This window comes from Pan paniscus, chromosome 11 (genome assembly GCF_029289425.2).
Source record: "Pan paniscus chromosome 11, NHGRI_mPanPan1-v2.0_pri, whole genome shotgun sequence".
NCBI classification, from domain to species: Eukaryota; Metazoa; Chordata; class Mammalia; order Primates; family Hominidae; genus Pan; species Pan paniscus.
This window is the reverse complement of record NC_073260.2, coordinates 82,504,094-82,523,097: the sequence shown is the minus strand read 5'-3', so window position 1 is coordinate 82,523,097 and position 19,004 is coordinate 82,504,094. Positions and strand designations below refer to the sequence as shown.

Genomic DNA, 19,004 nt, shown 5'->3' with positions numbered 1-19,004 from the left:
CTCAGTCTCCCGGAGTGCTGGGATTACAGGCGTGAGCCACCGTGCCCAGCCAGAGTAGATTCTTAGTAAATGTTTGTTGAATGAATGACTGTAAAGCAAATTAAAGCACAGGGAAAATAATGGGAAGAACATTTGCCAAACATATAACGAGTAGTAATATGCAGAATGTATTATGTATGATGCTACAAACCAACAGATGAACGGCTCAACATAAAAATATGCAAAAGACTCAGAGAAGGAATAAAAATAAATGACCAAGAAGCTCACAAACAGATGCTCAATATCATTAGCTACAAAGGAAATGCAAATTAGAATAAGATATTTTTATTTACTATACTGAGAAAATTGTAATTATTGATAACATCCAGTTGATGAGGATGAGGATAACACTTCTGGTGAGAGTGTGTAAACTGATAAAGCCACTTTGGAGAGTAATCTGGTTATATCTTTCAAGATTAAAAATGCCTGTGTCTCAGCCGGGTGCAGTGACTCACGCCTGTAATCCCAGCACTTTGGGAGGCCAAGGCGGGCGGATCACGAGGTCAGGAGATCGAGACCATCCTGGCTAACATGGTGAAACCCCGTCTCTACTAAAAATACAAAAAATTAGCCGGGCGAGGTGGCGGGCGCCTGTAGTCCCAGCTACTCGGGAGGCTGAGGCAGGAGAATGGCGTGAACCCCGGGGGGCGGAGCCTGCAGTGAGCCAAGATCACGCCACTGCACTCCAGCCTGGGCGACAGCGAGACTCCGTCTCCAAAAAAAAAAAAAAAAAAAAGGCCTATGTCTCTTGGTCCAGCAAATCAATTTCTACAAATCTATCTAGAGCAAAATTTATTCACGCACAGGTATATATTATGCAAGGGTGTTTATTACAGCATTGCTTATAACACTGAGAAAGCAATAAAAAGGCCAGTAATTTTTGCAAGGATAAATTATGTGTGTATACATAGTCATTAAAAAAACAGGCAGACATGTATTATTGACATGGAAAGACTTATAGACATATAAACATATAGAGTTTAAAAATCAGATTAAAAGACCACGTAAATAATGATACTTTTATATAAAAATAGAATTTTTTCGTGTGACTATATAGTGCGTAGAAGAAGAACTGGAAAGATGTATACTTAACTGTGGTTACCTCTGGGGAAGAGAGCATAATATAGGGACATGAGGCTTTCGCATTTTTTATATGTAGTTATGTTACACTCATATCTTTTACCATGAGAATATATTCTTATATGACTTGGTAATAAAAATAAAATAAGCAAAAGGAGAGAAATCTTTATGCAAAACAAGGAAGGAAGGGAGGAAGGAGGGAAGGAAGTAGAGAAGGAAGGAGGAAAGGAAGGAAGGAAGAAAGAAAGCAAGGAAGGAGGGAGGAAAGGAAGGAAGGAGGAAAGAAAGGGAGGAAGGAGGGAAGGAAGGAGGGAGGGAAGGAAGGAGGGAGAGAAGGAAGGAGGGAGGGAAGGAAGGAGGGAGGGAAGGAAGGAGGGAGGGAAGGAAGGAGGGAGGGAAGGAAGGAGGGAGGGAAGGAAGGAGGGAGGGAAGGAAGAAGCGAAGGAAGGAAGGAAAAAGGAAGGAAGGAAGGAGGGAAGTAAGGGAGGAAGGAGAGAAGGAAGGAAGGAAGCAGGATGCATATGCATTAAGCATGTTCTATAGAAACAGACTGAGATGAAAGAAAGCTCACTTACTCTTCTAAACAAGCTCTCCACTTAATCCTGGCTGGTGCCTGTCTGAGGCCTGATTAGCACAGCAAGGTAGTTAAGATCCTATTCTTGCCCTATTTACCAGAGACTGTGCTGCTCCCAAGCACCCTGAAGGGGCAGGGGTGCTTGGAAATGGCTTCTGCATGCAAATCAGGGTAGGCAGGAACCCCCAGCCTCTGCATAACACATGCATACAACTCAGCCATAATAGCAGTACTGAGTCAAGTTGTTGCTGGCTGATGACAGTGGTGCTCAGAAGTTGTGATGGCACTCCCTGGAAACCTGGGATGGCGTGGAATTCCTGACTTTGATGGTGATAGTCTTGGTACTTCATGTTTATGTCTCATTCATTAGCTTTCCAACATCCCCCTTGGGGCTAATCTAACAAATAGCTCTCTTGCTAATGAATGATTTTTTGTCAATAGGAAATTGAGATTGAGATTGAGAGAGAGAGAGAGAGAGAGAGAGAGAGAGAGAGAACCAACAGCATCGATTTTGCTCTGGTGTAAAGCCACAGGTCTCATACTCATGAGGCCAGCTTGGATGATTGACTCTCAACTCTACTTGTTCTTCCAGTTTTCCCCTTGCTGAGTGTGTTAGTTTCTTTGGGCATCCATAATAAATTATCACATACTGGGTGGCTTAAAACAATAGAAATCTACTTGCTCACAGTTCTGGAGGCCAGAAGTCTGAAACCAAGTTGTCAGCAGGGCCATGCTCCCTCCGAAGGCTCTAGGGAAGAATGCTTCCTGCCTCTTCTGGCTTCTGCTGGTTTCCTGCAGTCCTTGGCCTTCCTTGGCTTGTAGCTGCCTCACTCCACACTCTGCCTCCATCTTCACATGGTGCCTCCCTATGTTTCTCTGTGCCCTGTGTCAAAGTCTCACTCTCCTTTCTCTTATAAAGATATCAGTCAATGGATTTAGGGACCACCCTAACCTAATATGAATGCATTGTAATTAATTAATCAATTACATCTACAAAGACCCTATTTCCAAATAGGGTTCCATTCTGAGGTTCTAGGTGGACATGGGTTTTTTAGATCTCCTGTACTCTCAGCATTTTTCTTTAGCCTCTTTCTTTAGCTTACTACCTCTAGCCCCCTTTGTGTATGTTGTTCTTTTTTGCCGACCTTGGTCACATGCTTTTGACAGTAAAGCTTTGCACAATTCATTTCTTCCAATCCCTGTTGTGGCTGTAACCCTGCCTCCAGAGCGAGGGGCAGCCTATGCTATCATCCTCATTCGTATAACCTACTTGTCTAATCATAATCTCCAGCACTGGGTTTGGAAAATTTCTTCACCTGTTCCATGGCTTTGTATAAAATGTTATGCATGTTATTGATTCATAATAAATGCTTTCTGACTAGGATTAAAATGCTCTTTTTACAGCACAGGTGGAAGTTCAAATGCTATTTTTTTACAAAAAAAAAGCAAAACATACAACTGAACACAGCTCATTACATAAATCAAAAAGTACAAAGTCCCCAAGTACTATGGTTTAGTTTTGGATGCCTTTGTTCTTCCCAGTTTTCTTCTTCCAAAGCTTCTTTCCAAGAAGAGCAACTATGATTTTTGTTTCAGCCATGGAGTGTCCCCAGCATTGGACTCCTGTTTGCTTACCTTGTTCTAGAGACAGCTCATTAGGTTGGGCCAGGTATCTGTTATTCTACCAAGTTCAACTGTTCATCAAAATTTTTATATTTGATCCTTCTCCCAGAAAGTTAATGCAATTTGAGCCTATAAATGGTTTCCATGTTGTGCTCTTTCTTTGTTTCCCAATATGGAAGGAGAGGACAGTAACAATAGTAATGACAAAAACCCTTAATTTTATAGCATGCAGTTCTAAATGATGTGCACACTTGACAAGCCATAGATTTCTAATTTTTAACTTCATGCTTATGCAATGGTTGGTGGCAACACTGACATCATTTTGATTGGGTGCAGTAGTGTGTGCAGGGGTTTCAGGGAGTACCTAGCACTCCTCATGGGAAGCGAGGTAGTGTGACAGGGGTAGTGGAGGAAGCAGAAGGAATAGGAGCCTCTCCTGGGGGAAGTCCTTATATCTCTGGGGCAGTACTTTCAGGGGTTTTCTTCTTCCTTCAGGAATGCCCGCATTCTTTCTTAGGGGCCCACACGACTCAAAACTACACATGTTGGCAGCATGAGTGTCTGAATGATAACCATGATGGGCAGGAGGTTCCATGCTTGGTATGTGAGTACTAGAGGTGGTTCAAGTGTGGGCCAAGTGGGTAGGAAGGCTATGTTCATGTCTCCCTTTGGTGGGAGAGCCTTTTTAATGCCTGATTTTTGGATGCAACTTTATAGTATCAAATCTCAATACCAAGTTATGTAAGTAGTTGAATTTTTCTGTTACAGTTGTTATTTCTACATATTGATTTACACCTATCAACATGACTCCAACGGTCTGGCTAGTTATACAACATCAGCAGCAAACAGGTTCCTGGGTCTCTTGCCTTTGGTTTCATGTGTTCTTGCTAACCTTTTGGCTAAAATGTTTAGGTCATCGTACCCTCGGCTCAGGCAGCAAAGCTGTCCTTTAGATGCCAGGGCTGCCAAATATCTCTTCATATACACACCTGTCTCATGCCCACTTCTTCCTCACTCCTCCCTGAGAGATGACAGTGCCCCCTCACTCTTTCAACCCAGGTAAAAGGCAAGGTAACATTGAAGGACTTGACTTTAACCATGTTGGTTTCTTCCCTGCACTTTAGAGTAACAATAACTCCTATGCATTCAGTCCACAGGTCTCAGCAGGCTGCGAAGTGCTTTGCAGTCATGAACTCATGTCATCCTCATTGTGGTCTCTACGCAGTCATGAACTCATGTCATCCTCATTGTGGTCTCTACAACGGGTCGCAGGCCACACCTAGTCACCACCTATGTTCATATGGCCTTTGGTCTAGGAATAGGTTTCACATTTTTAAATGGTTGAAAAAAACCAAAAGATATATAAGATTTTTGTGGCATACAAAAATGATACAAATTCAAACTTCAATGTTTTATTGGAGCACAGCTATACACACTTGTTTATGTATTGGTGGTGGCTGCTTCTCTACTACAACAACTGGGTGGAGTCGTTGAGACAGAAAACTCGAGCCTTCCAAAGTTGAAAATATTTATTCTCTAGCCCTTTACAGAGAAAGTTTGATGCCCTACTCTCTGTGGTTGGTTCCATTATTATTCTCGTTTTACAGATGAGGAAATGGAGGCAGGGAGTTTTAAGTTTGGACGCAGCAATTTGTTCAAATGACAAACTTGAGGTTAGAAGTATGGGACCCCAAAGTCTCTTTTCAAGCTTCTCCTGAGCAGGCATAGGCAGGAAGAGAATTCAGAGACTAAGGATTTGTGAGGCAACCACTCAGCATTCCAATCTCCCCTAAGAGAGTTCTCTGAGTGACTCTAGTCAGTGCCTACGTGTGTGGGTGGGCATGCCTGTGTGTGATAAAAGCATAGGAGGGAACTCTAACGAGAGGAAGATGAATTAAACATGATTTTAAAAACCTGTCTCTGCTTTGGAAGCTGGGGAAACACAGTGATTATCATTTCAGTAAGAGTGGGGGAAGGATCATCACTGTTGCTGATGATGCTGATAGTAACAGTTGTTGTTTAATGATTATAATCATTTCCATGTAGAAGAGAGCAGTCATGAATGCAGCCTGCACTCTCTGTGGCTGGCTTATTTACACATATTTCTAGAGTCACAGTTGGAGAATGAGTGAGCAATGTTCTCCCCTTTAGGTGCTCAAGCGTCATTTTGCATATGTGCAGAGGTAGTTTGTGCTTTCGAACCATATCATTATTGAATGCAGCACAGTTGAATCCATTAGCATCACTGTGCGTGGCATGTGCACAACAGGAATATAGGCAACAGTGACCAAGCTGAGAGTAAAATCAAGAACTCAATCCCTTTCACAATAGCTACAAATAAATAAATAAATAAATAAATAAATACTTAAGAATATACCTAACCAAGGAGGTGAAAGACCTCTACAAGGGAAACTACAAAACACTGCTGAAAGAAATCATAGACAACACAAACAAACGGAAACACATCCCATGCTCGTGGATGGATGGAATCAATATTGTGAAAATGACCATACTGCCGAAGGCAATTTACAAATTCAGTGTAATTCCCGTCAAAATACCACCATCATTCTTCACGTAACTAGAAAAAACAATTCTAAAAACCATATGGAACCAAAAAAGAGCCCACATAGACAAAGCAAGACTATGCAAAAAGAAAAAATTTGGAGGCATCACATTACCCGACTTCAAACTATATACTATAAGGTCATAGTCACCAAACAGCATGGTACTGGTATAAAAATAGGCACATAGACCAATGGAACAGAATAGAAAACCAAGAAATAAAGCCAAATACTTACAGCCAACTGATCAACAAAGCAAACAAAAACGTAAAGTGGGGAAAGGGCACCCTGTTCAACAAATGGTTCTGGGATAATTGGCAAGCCACATATAGAAGAATGAAACTGGATCCTCATCTCTCACCTTATACAAAAATCAACTCAAGATGGATCAAAGACTTAAATCTAAGACCTGAAACCATTAAGATTCTAGAAGGTAGCATTGGATAACATTGGATAAACCCTTCTAGACATTGGGTTAGGCAAAGACTCCATGACCAAAAACCCAAAAGCAAGTGCAACAAAAACAAACATAAATATATGGGACTTAGTTAAGCTGAAAAACTCCTGCACAAAAAATAAATAATCAGCAGAGTTAACAGACAACCCACAGAGTGGGAGGCAATCTTCACAATCTATACATTTGACAAAGGACTAATATCTAGAATCTACAAAGAACTCCAACAAATCAGCAAGAAAAAAACAAGCAATCCCATCAAAAAGTGGGCTAAGGACATGAATAGACCATTCTCAAAAGAAGAGATACAAATGGGCAACAAACATGTGAGAAAATGCTCAACATCACTAATGATCAGAGAAATGCAAATAAAAACCACAATGTGATACGTTACTACTGCAAGAATGGCCATAATTAAAAATAAAAAAATAATAAATGTTGGCATGGGTGTGGTGAAAAGGGAACACTTTTACACTATTGGTGGGGTTGTAAACTAGTACAACCACTATGGAAAACAGTGTGGAGATTCCTTAAAGTACTAAAAGTAGATCTACCATTTGATCCAGCAATTTCACTACTGGGTATCCAGTACCCAGAGAAAAAGAAGTCATTATACGAAAGAGATACTTGCACATGCATGTTTATAGCAGCACAATTTGCAATTGCAAAAATATGGAACCAGCCCAAATGCCCATCAGTCAATGAGTGGATAAAGAAAATGTTTTATGTATATATATATATATATATATATTCCATGTATGTTATATATATACATAATATATATAATGTAATATATATATTCCATGTATGTTATATATATACATAATATATATAATGTAATATATATATTCCATGTATGTTATATATATACATAATATATATAATGTAATATATATATTCCATGTATGTTATATATATACATAATATATATAATGTAATATATATATTACCATGATATATATATATATATATATATACACACACATACACCATGGAATACTACTCAGCCATAAAAAGGAATGAATTAATGGCATTTGCAGGAATTGAAGACTCTAATTGAGTATTTCAGGAATGGAAAACCAAACATCGCATGTTATCACTCATATGTGGGAGCTAAGCTATGAGCTAAGCTACAAGGCATATAAATGATATGACGGACTTTGGGGACTCGGGACAAAGGGTTGGGGGTGGTGAGGGATAACAGACTACACATTGGGTACAGTATATACCACTTGGGTGATGGGTGCACCCAAATCCCAGAAATCACCACTAAAGAACTTATTCATGTAACCAACACCACCTGTTTTCCCAAAAACCTATCGAAATAAAAAAAATTGTTAAAAAGGAAATTGCGGAGATTTTTCCTAGCTGTAAATCAGAATGTATATGAGAAACATTGTGAGTTTGTATGTATAGTCCTGAAATTACGCTTCTGATTTCCCCATGATTCTTTATGATGACTGGAGGAAAACGTTTGGTTTTAAGAAAAAAAAAAGCTGCTGGCCGGGCGCGGTGGCTTACGCCTGTAATCCCAGCACTTTGGGAGGCCGAGGTGGGTGGATCACGAAGTCAGGAGATCGAGACCATCCTGGCTAACACGGTGAAACCCCGTCTCTACTAAAAATACAAAAAAATTAGCCAGAAGTGGTGGCGGGTGCCTGTAGTCCCAGCTACTTGGGAGGCGGAAGCAGGAGAATGGCGTGAACCTGGGAGGCGGAGCTTGCAGTGAGCCGAGATCGCGCCACTGCACTCCAGCCTGGGCGACAGAGCAAGACTCTGTCAAAAAAAAAAAAAAAAAATGCTGCTGAGTGATGCTTCTCTCTCAAAAAATCCTATCTGATCTTTAAAAGATTTGACTGAGGTTGTTGGTCAGAAATAGAAAGAAAGTCCCTTTTTCCCTTTCACCCAGGATCCTGCTCAATTTAATCGTTTCCTATCAACTCCATTTCTGGGCAATGGCTCAATGTGGAGATGAGAAATTCTGTCTCTGTTTTATAAACAGCTGTACCTCTCTCCATGTTCTCAGTGTTATCAAATCAGCAAAATGATGCTGCCCTGGGATTTGCTGACACAAAAGGGGCCACTGAGCTGCCCCGAGGAGACACTTGGCTCCCCAGCCCTTGTCTGGCAGGTATCAGTTGGCTGTGAGAGAGGAGCCCTGCTGTTCTCAGTGCAATTACAAGCTCTTGGCATTTCAAAGTGGATTTCACTTTTTCCCCCTTCTCTGCTACTCTGGTGGTATGCTCTGTTTTTAGCACTTACATGGCTGAGTTAATGCTTTTCAGCTGTTGAGTTGAATTCAATTCAGTCTTCCCCATCCCCTCCCTCCTATTCCCACCTCCCATTTTCCTTCTCTTCTTCTGGTAGGAGTGTTTATCTCAACAAAACACAATCTCACATTTAGATAATGCCCTGTGTACACGTTCCAGGAGCCATTTGGATCCACCCAAACACATCTGGAAGGTAGACATGATGGCTGGCACTGGCACTGTGACCTCTGCAGAGCAGGAAAGAGAAATTAGGTGGCTTTCTCAAGATCACTGTTGGGACATCCTCTTCAAAACTCAGGGGCTCATCCTCTGGGGGATTTGGGGTTTTCACCACCCTGTGTACCCCTGTCAAGGGTGCTGAAGCCTGAGCACCACATTAGACAGGGCCAGGATGTCTTCTCCCATGGGGTGACCATGCTGCCCAGTCTAGTAAAGATGCACAGTGGCTGTTCATGATGACACCGTTGGGAGAGGGCTCCAATACAGGCTGTGGGTTTGCGCAGATAGCTCCTTCATCAGACATTTCCTCTACTGATTCTGCACCAAATGTTTGGCACAGAGAAGGATCTTTCTTTACGTCATTCCCCTTTCCCTGTAATTTAAGAATAAGAACACATGGAAGCTGGATTGCGTAGACACTTAGCAGCTTGGAGAAGGGGTTAGTCATCGCTGCACAAGGGGATTCAGGACCTTGGACATGTCCCAGGGAGTAAGTGGGGGCTTCCATGTTGCATCTGAGAAGGCTCCTTTTCCAGCAGTCATACAGCTGGTGTGGGTGCACCACAGTGCTCAAATGCTGGACTTCTGACCCCAAACCATTGCCACCACACTTGGGGTTAAAGATGACCCCCAACCTCCTTGTTCAATGACTTACAATTTTAAATGATTTGATTTTTGAGTGTTTTATTTTTTTTCAAGGTAGTAAAAAGAATTGCACGTACTTCATGGGTTTGATTGGAGTGGGGATGGGAAAAGGGAGCAGAGGTGGCAGTCTTCTCTCATCTGTTACATCTTCTTGGCTTTATTCTTTCCCATAGCACATATGACCTTCTACTGTCCTGGTATTTCACATATTTATTTTGATTTTTATACCTGTTTATCCCTACTGAATGTGTCCTCCATGAAGACAGAATTTCTTTTTAACTTTTATTTTAGATTCAGGGTTTACATGCACAGGTTTATTAGCTGGATATTTTTCATGATGCTGAGGTTTGGGGTATGAATGATCCTGTTACCCAGGTACTAAGCATAGTAGCCAATAGTTAGTTTTTCAACACTTGCCCCCTTTACTTTCTTCTTCTAGTAGTCCCCAGCGTCTGTTGTTCCCATCTTTATGTCCATGAGTACCCAATGTTTCGCTCCCACTTCTTTTTTTTTTTTTTTTTTTTTTTTGAGACGGAGTCTTGCTCTGTCGCCCAGGCTGGAGTGCAGTGGCGCGATCTCGGCTCACTGCAAGCTCCGCCTCCCGGGTTCACGCCATTCTCCTGCCTCAGCCTCCCGAGTAGCTGGGACTACAGGCGCCCGCTACCACGCCCGGCTAATTTTTTTTTGTATTTTTAGTAGAGACGGGGTTTCACCGTGTTAGCCAGGATGGTCTCGATCTCCTGACCTCGTGATCCACCTGCCTCGGCCTCCCAAAGTGCTGGGATTACAGGCGTGAGCCACCGCGCCCAGCCTCCCACTTCTAAGTGAGAACATGCAGTGTTTGTTTTTCTGCTCCTGTGTTAATTTGCCTAGGATAATGGCTTCCAGCTACATTCATGTTGCTGCAAAGGATGTGATTTTGTTCTTTTTTATGGCTGCATAGTATTCCATGGTGTATACGTACCACATTTTCTTTATTCAGTCCACCATTGATGGGCACTTAGGTTGATTCCATAAGACAGAATTTTTGGCCAGGCACAGTGGCTCACACCTGCAATCCCAGCACTTTGGGAGGCCAAGGCAGGTGGATCACCTGAAGTCAGGAGTTCGAGACCAGCCTGGCCAACATGGTGAAGCCCTGTCTCTACTAAAAATACAAAAAATTAGCCGGGCATTGTGGTGGGTACCTGTATTCTCAGCTACTTGGGAGGCTGAGCCAGGAGAATTGCTTAAACCCAAGAGGCGGAGGTTGCAGTGAGCTGAGATCACGCCATTTCACTCTCAGACTGGGCAACAAGAGCCAAACTCTGTCTCAAGAAAAAAAAAAAGACAAAATTTCTGTCTGTTCACAGCTGCTAACATTTGTGCAATGAATGTACAACATCTAAAACTGTGTCTGTTACCTATAACAATAGATAATTGCTGATTGAACTAATCAATCCTGCCTCTAGAAGTAGCTATCGTAACCAACTCCAGAGTCCCTGAATTTTATTCCAGATATTGAGTGGGAAGAACAGAAGCTGAGAAAAGAGGCTTTCAAAATGTAAATCGCAGGAATTGCTGTAGTGATCCAGATGACAAACTTTTCTAGATCTGTATTTTGATTCTGTCAGAGGGACCAAGGGATGAATGTGATGGCAGGGCCTCAGTGTTCCTCTAGACATCTGCCTCAGAGCCTGGGGTTTATCATTCACAAATTCATTTATCCACACACTCAGAAAATCAACCTTTTATCAATAATCAGCTCTGGGGATAAAAAGCTGAACAAGACATATTATTCTATACCCTCATGCATCTTGTCATCCATAACTAGATCAGAATTTTGGGGGAAATTATTTATCTTTTCAGCTTGTTCCAGCCCTGTGAAGGAACATTCTTTAGCAGTACTACTTTATAAAATAATAATATAATTTTTGCATCTGTTAATAGAACCTTAAGTAAGTTTCTTAAAGAAAAAGTGCCCCCCCCCCCACCCCACTGCAGTGGCCTCATCAGGCCTGGATGAAGACATTGACCTTCTCATCAGTTCAGGTCTCTGGCACTACTCCTGGATCACTGTGACAGAACTGAGTGGTTCTTCCAACTTACAGGGAAACTCTTCTTTTATTGGTGACATGGGGTCAATGATGTTGGCTAGATATGAGAGAAAAACACAGTAGGGCATATATGATGGTAGAAAAAAAATAGAAAATGTTAAACTTGAAAAGTGCCTCCTCTTGTTTTTCCTGCCGCCAGCTCTCATCCCTTCTCTGCCAAGGGGTTCAATAGTGAGCCTATCTTGAGCACCTTGTATTGATTTCTTCTGTGATCATGTCCCAGCAAATGGAGGGAGATGTCAGGAACATAGTGGCTTGTTCTGTGTGACTCAGCAACAGCAGATATGAAAAGAATTAAGACTGTGGGCCTATTGTAAACTCAGGGTAAATCAACACTGAGAGGAGACCATTGACAGGAGACGACAATTATGTCCAGAATGAAGCTGGCAATCCTAGGGCCCCTGGCTTGAGGAAGCATAGAGCAGACAAGAATCTGCTTAGGGTGGAGGGGCCGGCTGGTGAAGGCCACTCAGAACTGCTTCAAATGAAGAGGACCAGGATGTTTATTTTAGGGAAGACTCTGAAGGCCCACAGGTGTCATCTTCAGATGATGGAAGGACTCTTCATGTACGTGGGAGAAGCACTAGACCTTCCTGGAGCCTCAGAGCTTGAAGTGAGGAGAACTGGGTGGGAAGGCTTCCTACACTCAGACATAGTCAAGGAGAGCACTGGGGAGCAGTTGTGGGCCTCATTGCCTGATCCTTTGGAACAGGTGTGAGTCACTATTTGTATCTGAGGAGCTCCGATGCTTATTGAAGCCAACTTACGACACTAAGAAGTTAATGCTTCAGGAAGGAGAGAAAGGACAGCTCTCGTTTGGGGCCATTTTCTGTGATCTTCCTTTTTATAAATTGCTGATAGTCAGGGGACTTAATTTTTCTGCTCTCTTTAAAACATTTTCCCATACCTATTGATCCAACAATTCAACTTTTGAGAGTCTATATTATAGAAATAAAAATACAAGCATATAGCGATCTGTGCACAAGGATGGATATGGTTTGATGTAGAATAGTTTGAATTGCAAAAGTGTGAAAACAACCTAAATGACAATTAAAAGGGAATAATTGAGTACACTACACTCTGGTGTATTCATAATATGAACTATTCTGTAGTTATTATAGACATTAAGTGAGATCTCTATCTACTATCCTGGAGGGATGGGCAGGATATAGCGTTAAGTGAGGAAAGTGAGAGAAACATGTACAGTATTATCTTATTTTGTTAGAATAAATTAAAAATCTCTCCACATATATAATATAATCATGTTGGCATATATTTGTGTGAGGATGGCAAAAGGAGGGGAAGAATGTAGATGAAAGTTGTTAATATGGGTTGGAGAATTTGGGGTGTAATGAAGTTGGATAGGAACGAACCAGAGACAGATAGGGCAGGATTAGAGACAAAGTGAATAATGAAGCAGGATGGCATGTCTATCTATCTATCTATCTATCTATCTATCTATCTATCTATCTATCATGTATCTATCAATCATCTATCTACCTATCTCTATCTATCTCTATTAAAGATGGTACTTTAAACAAACTTAAAAGAAAGCTGGGAAATGTTTAAAGATAAATTATTTTGTATTAGAACTGAATTTCTAGATATCATTAAAGATGAATGATGTATTTTTCTAAGCTTTTTCTTTGCTATGTAGAAGGTATCTATTTTCTCCTAGTGCTTCAGGAAAAAAGAGGTTCTTTTCTTAAATCTTGGGAACATAGGATCAGGTTAGGAGCACTCATCTCAGTTAAGAATTTTGCTAGTTGTTGGTAGGGAAGTAGGGCGTTGAATGAAAAGAGTTCTAGTGTGTGTGTGTGTGTGTGTGTGTGTGTGTGTGTGTGTGTATGATCAGTTTTTCTCTGCTGAGATCATCAGCAAGATGCTGCTCTTTTTTTTGTAATTTAATGCTATCAAATCCTTTTTAATAATTGTTTTTCATATTAAATTATTCTTATTATACATTCATATTCAAGAACCCTGTGGCTCTTCTTATGTAAAGGATTCGTCTACATCTGGAGTAGTCCAGACAGTGTAGAATTGGATGGCAGTTTAACCCCTGCGTATCTTGAAATATGAATTTGGGTAAAATAGGATGTTGTTTCATATTCACATTTGGATGTAGACTGAGAACTGATCCCAAGTAGCTTTACTGATACAGAAGCAAATGAGTGGTATGTCCAATCCATGGAAATAGTAATGCTAACTATTTTATTTCCTTGATTTAAGATGTTCATTTTATATGTTAACTGAAATCTGAATGCATCTCACTACACTGGTATGCATTTATCAGTGTAATATTACAAGTCGGTAGTGATCTTATAATGGAAGATCTTGGAAGTCCTGTAGAATCCCCATTAGTTGGGTGAGTTCTGGATATTTGAGGCAAATCAGAACACTCCAGAATCATGAACCTCAACCAGAATTGCAGCCTACATAGGATTTTCCCTTCAGGGAAACCAGAAAGTTATAAAATTGTTTTCTTTTCTTTTTTTTTCTTTTTCTTCTTTCTTTTTCTTTCTTTCTTTTTTTTTTTTTTTTTTGAGATGGAGTTTCACTCTTATTGCCCAGGCTGGAGTGCAATGGTGCAATGTCAGCTCACTGCAACCTCCGCCTCCTGGGTTCAAGCAATTCTTCTGCCTCAGCCTCCTGAGTAGTTGGGATTACAGGCATGTGCCACCACACCCAGCTAATTTTTTTTTTTTTTTTTTGTATTTTTAGTAGAGATGGGGTTTCTCCATGTTGGTCAGGCTGGTCTGACCTCAGGTGATCTGCCTGCCTTGGCCTCCCAAAGTGCTGGGATTACAGGCGTAAGCCACCACGACCAGCCGGCCAACAGTGTTTATTTTCATACAGGTGACTGCCTTTATAGATAGATAACACTAAAAATCTGCAAAGTAGGATCTCTGCATGGCTGACTCCATCTTTTAAACCTTAATTTTAATTCAGAGGCACCATCATTTTGGGAAAACTAGTCATGTGCAGTGACATTTTTTTTTTCCACCTCACAGGCTAAAAAAATCTTTTGTGAGCCCAGCAACTTGAATGGTGCTTATGGGCAATTTGTTTGTCACAAGGGGTGGGAAGAATCAGAAGAGAAGTGTTCTCTGGAGCTGTGTGCTGGAGAGAATGAAGGAATGAAGGCGAGCTGTGATGTGGAAAAATGAGCTCACTGACTGGGTTGCTGGTATTCTACATTTGCTCTGGGAGTCCTGTCAAGCATTTTCTTTGAGTTTTGTTGTTGCTGTCGCTTTGTTTTCTTGGGCATCATATCTGCTTCTTCCAAAACAATCACCCCCTCCTGGCCCCCACTCCCCAGGCTAGTCTGTCAGGCTGCACGGCTGCCTTTCCCGTGTGTGTTTGAGGCCATGGTCTTTTGCTGCTTTTCTCATGCCTTTTCTTTATGATGTTTCAGCTCATCCACCATACACCATGTGCTTTAGAGTGAAATTCTACCCACATGAACCCTTGAAGATTAAAGAAGAGCTCACAAGGTATTTTTTGTTTCTTTGTATGTTTAACGTGCGCCTTTAACGAGCCAGAATCTCTTTGGTCTTGCAGGCTAGATGGGCCTCCTGTCTAGAGCTGACCGTCTCAGTGTTGCAAGCTTGGAATTCAGTGTTTTTGCTTGGAATGCTTCTCTTACACTGAATTGTTTTGGGATTTTTTAAAAAAACAATTGTCATTGAGAGTGTAATTAACTGCAGAAAAAAGCACTGGCTATGATGGGGGAGGTGTTCTCTGAAAACATCTGACAGTGGGGTGCTAAAAATAAACAGGAGGCGTCTGTCTTAGAGACATGGGCAAATTCATACCCAGTACAGTCCCTAATCTATCTTTTGGATCTCAGCTTTTCTGGGAGGGAAAAGATCGCCTGGCAGAATGCATTGTCTGTCATCCTGCCTTCCGCTTGCGGAATGACCGACTGGGAGGCAGGCTTCCCTCCACTCAGACTCTTCTCAGCCCAACTCTCCGAATTTTTGAGTCCTTGGACCTCCTCCCTTCTCACCTCCCTCTGTTGGGGCTACAGCTTCAGCGTACCTTCTGGGGGTTTGGCTTCCTTGAATAACCTGGGCACATGTTGTGAGCAGGATTCTAGGAGGATGGGAGAGAGCGCTGCTGTGCGCTTAGCTCTAGATGAGGCTCTGGCTTGGTGACCACAAAAATCACTTGCTATAATCATCTCTCAAAATAAGCTGCTTAGGTACAGATAGATGCAACAGAAAAGCAAGTGTAATCTGCTCTGATCATTGGCAGGGGGAGGTTTTGGGTTCTTGGATATTTTGCTTCCTTGTTTTTATCCAGGGTCTCTGGTAAGCTTGACCATTAGTGGCATGGAGGTGACTTTGGGAGGGAGCAGATGGTTCTGCTCTCTATTATTAATTTCCTCACAGTCATTTAGTAAGGTTTGTGCTGGGCATGGGAGATGGGGAGAGAGGGTGTGTGTGTGTGGAAACGAGGGTAATAGATAATGGACGTTATAAGCAGTGGTTGGGATTTTGCAATCTGGCCTGGTTTTTTCTTTTCATTGAGGTAAAATTCACATGACATAAATGTATCTCACCATTTTAAAGTGTATAATGCAGTGGCATTCAGTACATTCACAGTGTTGGACAACCCTCCCCACCATCTAGTTCTAGAAGTTTTCATCACCCTCAAAAGAAACCATGTACCCCATAGAAGTCACTCCCTATTCTCCACCCTAGTCCCCATCCAAGCCCCTGGCAACCACTAATCTACTTTTGGTTTCTATGGATTTACCCATTCTGGACATTTCATGTAAATGGAATGGTATAGTATGTAGCCTTGGTCTGATTTTGGATTGAAAATGTTAATTATTTATTTGATAAATTTGTTCTCACTTGCTGTTACTACCCAGGGGGCAGTGACTGAATTAGCTGCCAAAAAGAGAGAGAGAGAGAAGAGAGAGAGAGAGGAGAGAGCGAGCAAGCTGTTTTTCCTGCCCTCAGGGTGCTAACAGTGTAATTAGGAAGATCAAATCAAATCCTAATGCCTCACTTTTGTCATTTGTTCTCTTTATAATTTTGTCTGGAGGATAAAAATTGAGTATGTGTCACAATATAAATTAAGGATGGACATTTTGTTGTTGAAAAAAGTCCTATTTGAAAGTAAAAGAGTACAGCATTTCAGTTAATAACCCTAGTTTCTCGCCCCTCTCAGTTGTATTTGCTAACATTTTCCTTCCTTTGACTAAATAGCTCAGGTATGAATAGTGGAATATTGTGACCCTTTCAGTTTCCAAAGGCAATTAAGATGTTCCACTGCCCTTATACAAGTAGAAATGGACTTTTCTTAGTCAACACAGTCCTTAGAATTCTAAACGAATTGAGAAACTGTGGAATGCCCCAGGTACTTATGGTTTGAATTCTTATCTTGAAGATATTTAGTTTTTCTTGTATGATAAATTGTTATTTTATTATAAGATTAATCTAAAGTTTGAGAAGAATTTAATATGTGAGAAGTTAAGATCATATTCATGACCATGCTTAAGAGTAAAGAAATGTTAAGAAAAAGGCAAATTTAAAAACACAAAATAATAAAAATAACCACAAAAATGATATTTGAAATCATTTTTTATCCTTTATCTCTCCATTTAAGCAATCATCTTACAATCGTTTAGATTTCTGGGGCTTTTGTAAGTGCTCTATACAATTGAATGTTACCAAAAGAATGTTGATTTTAATTTTTTTTAGAAGAACCATCTTCCAAATCCATGTAGAGATGCAATTTTATTAATGGCAGCACAATAATTTATGACTCAGACCCTCATGGGTTTTTGTTGCTTAATCTTTTTATGCAGGAATGACACTAAAGGGAGATGCATTATTTTTTGGTAGCTATTATATAAAAAAATGAGCATCCTTAATGTGAAACCATTTACAAGACTCAGTGGATTATGTTGAATCCACAGTAATTCTTGATTATCTCCTGAGATCACTGATATGGGCACAGCCCCAAACTCTGACGTGAAAGCTGCTTTTCTTTTCTCAGGAAGCTCTTGCCAAATTGATTTCTGAGTTATGGGATTAGAACCCAAGCCTCTCATTTATCAATAAATAGTTATTTGAAACTATTTTTCATGGCCAAACTCATCAAAAAGTAGAAAGAAATGCTTTTATGTTTGATGCATACATTGAATATACAGAAAAGAAACTTCATGGTATTTGGCCTGGTAGTTTACAGTCCTTAAAAAGGGCTAAGATTTAATCATTTAAAGCATTTGTGTGACCTTGCTATTCTGAATAGTCTAGGGCCGGTCCTCAAAGTGAGGTCCCTGGGCCAGCAGTGTCAGCATCCCCTGGGAACTTGTTATAAATGCAGATTCTTGGTGTCTGTCCAAGACCTACTGAATCAGAAATCTCCAGGAGTTGGGTCCAGCAATCTGTTTTCATAAGCCCTCCAGGTAATTCTGAAGCATGCCAAATTTTAAGAACCACCACTCTAAGACAATTTGGATTTTCAAAATAGTTTATTTTGACAGATATTGAAGTATACAGTTTAGTATGTGCACAGATTTGTGCCACTAACACCATGATCTGATTCCAAAACATTTTTCTCACCCCAGTAGGAAATTTTGCACCCAAGTGGTCATCCAGTATTCTCTTTTCTCCCAAGTTCCTGGCAACCACTTTTCTGTTTTCTGTCTCTATAGATTTGTCCATTCTGGTTGTTTCATATAAATCAAAGCATGCGATGTGTAGCCTTTTGGGTCTGGCGTCTTTTCACTTAGCATAATGCTTTCAAAGTTCATCCCTGTTGTAGCATCTTCAGCATTTCATTTTTGTTATGGTTGGATGATATTCCAGTGTATGGAAATACCACGTTTCTTTTATGTATTCCTCAGCTGGGGGACATTTGGCTTGTTTGCACTTTTTTTTTTTTTGAGATGGAGTCTTGCTCTGTCGCTCAGGCTGGAGTGCAGTGGTGTGATCTCTGCATATTGCAGCTTCTGCCTCCTGGGTTCAAGCAATTTTCCTGCCTCAACCTCCTAAGTAGCTAGGATTACAGGCACGAGCCAGCATGCCTGGCTAATTTTTGTATTTTTAGTAGAGACTGGGTTTTGCCATGTTGGCCAGGCTGTTCTGGAACTCCTGACCTCAGGCTATCCGCCTGCCTCGGCCTCCCAAACGCTGGGAGTACAGACGTGAGCCTCTGTGCCCTGCCCTGTTTTCACTTTCTAGCTATAATGAATAGTGTTATTATGAACATTCACGTACAAGTTTTGGTGAGGGCCTAGATTCTGATTTCATTGGGTCTGGGGTAGGATCCAGAAGCCCACTTGTTTAGAACCTTATTACTCAAAGTGTGGCTGATGGAGCTGCACCACAGCATCCCCTGGAACTTAATTAATTAATTAATTAATTAATTTTTATTTATTTTTTGAGATGGAGTCTTGCTCTGTCACCCAGGCTGGAGTGCAGT

General features: G+C 41.1%; 1 protein-coding gene across 6 annotated transcripts in view; it reads left to right on the top strand.

Annotated features, from left to right (window-relative positions):
• FRMD3 (FERM domain containing 3) overlaps positions 1 to 19,004 on the top strand; it is a 296,678-nt gene that overhangs the window by 175,000 nt on the left and 102,674 nt on the right. For all 6 annotated transcript variants that reach the window (XM_003810300.4, XM_034967512.3, XM_063593988.1 and 3 more), the window contains exon 4: positions 14,977 to 15,055. In XM_003810300.4, coding sequence (XP_003810348.3) covers positions 14,977 to 15,055 — 79 coding nt within the window. The remainder of the gene's footprint in view (positions 1 to 14,976; positions 15,056 to 19,004) is intronic.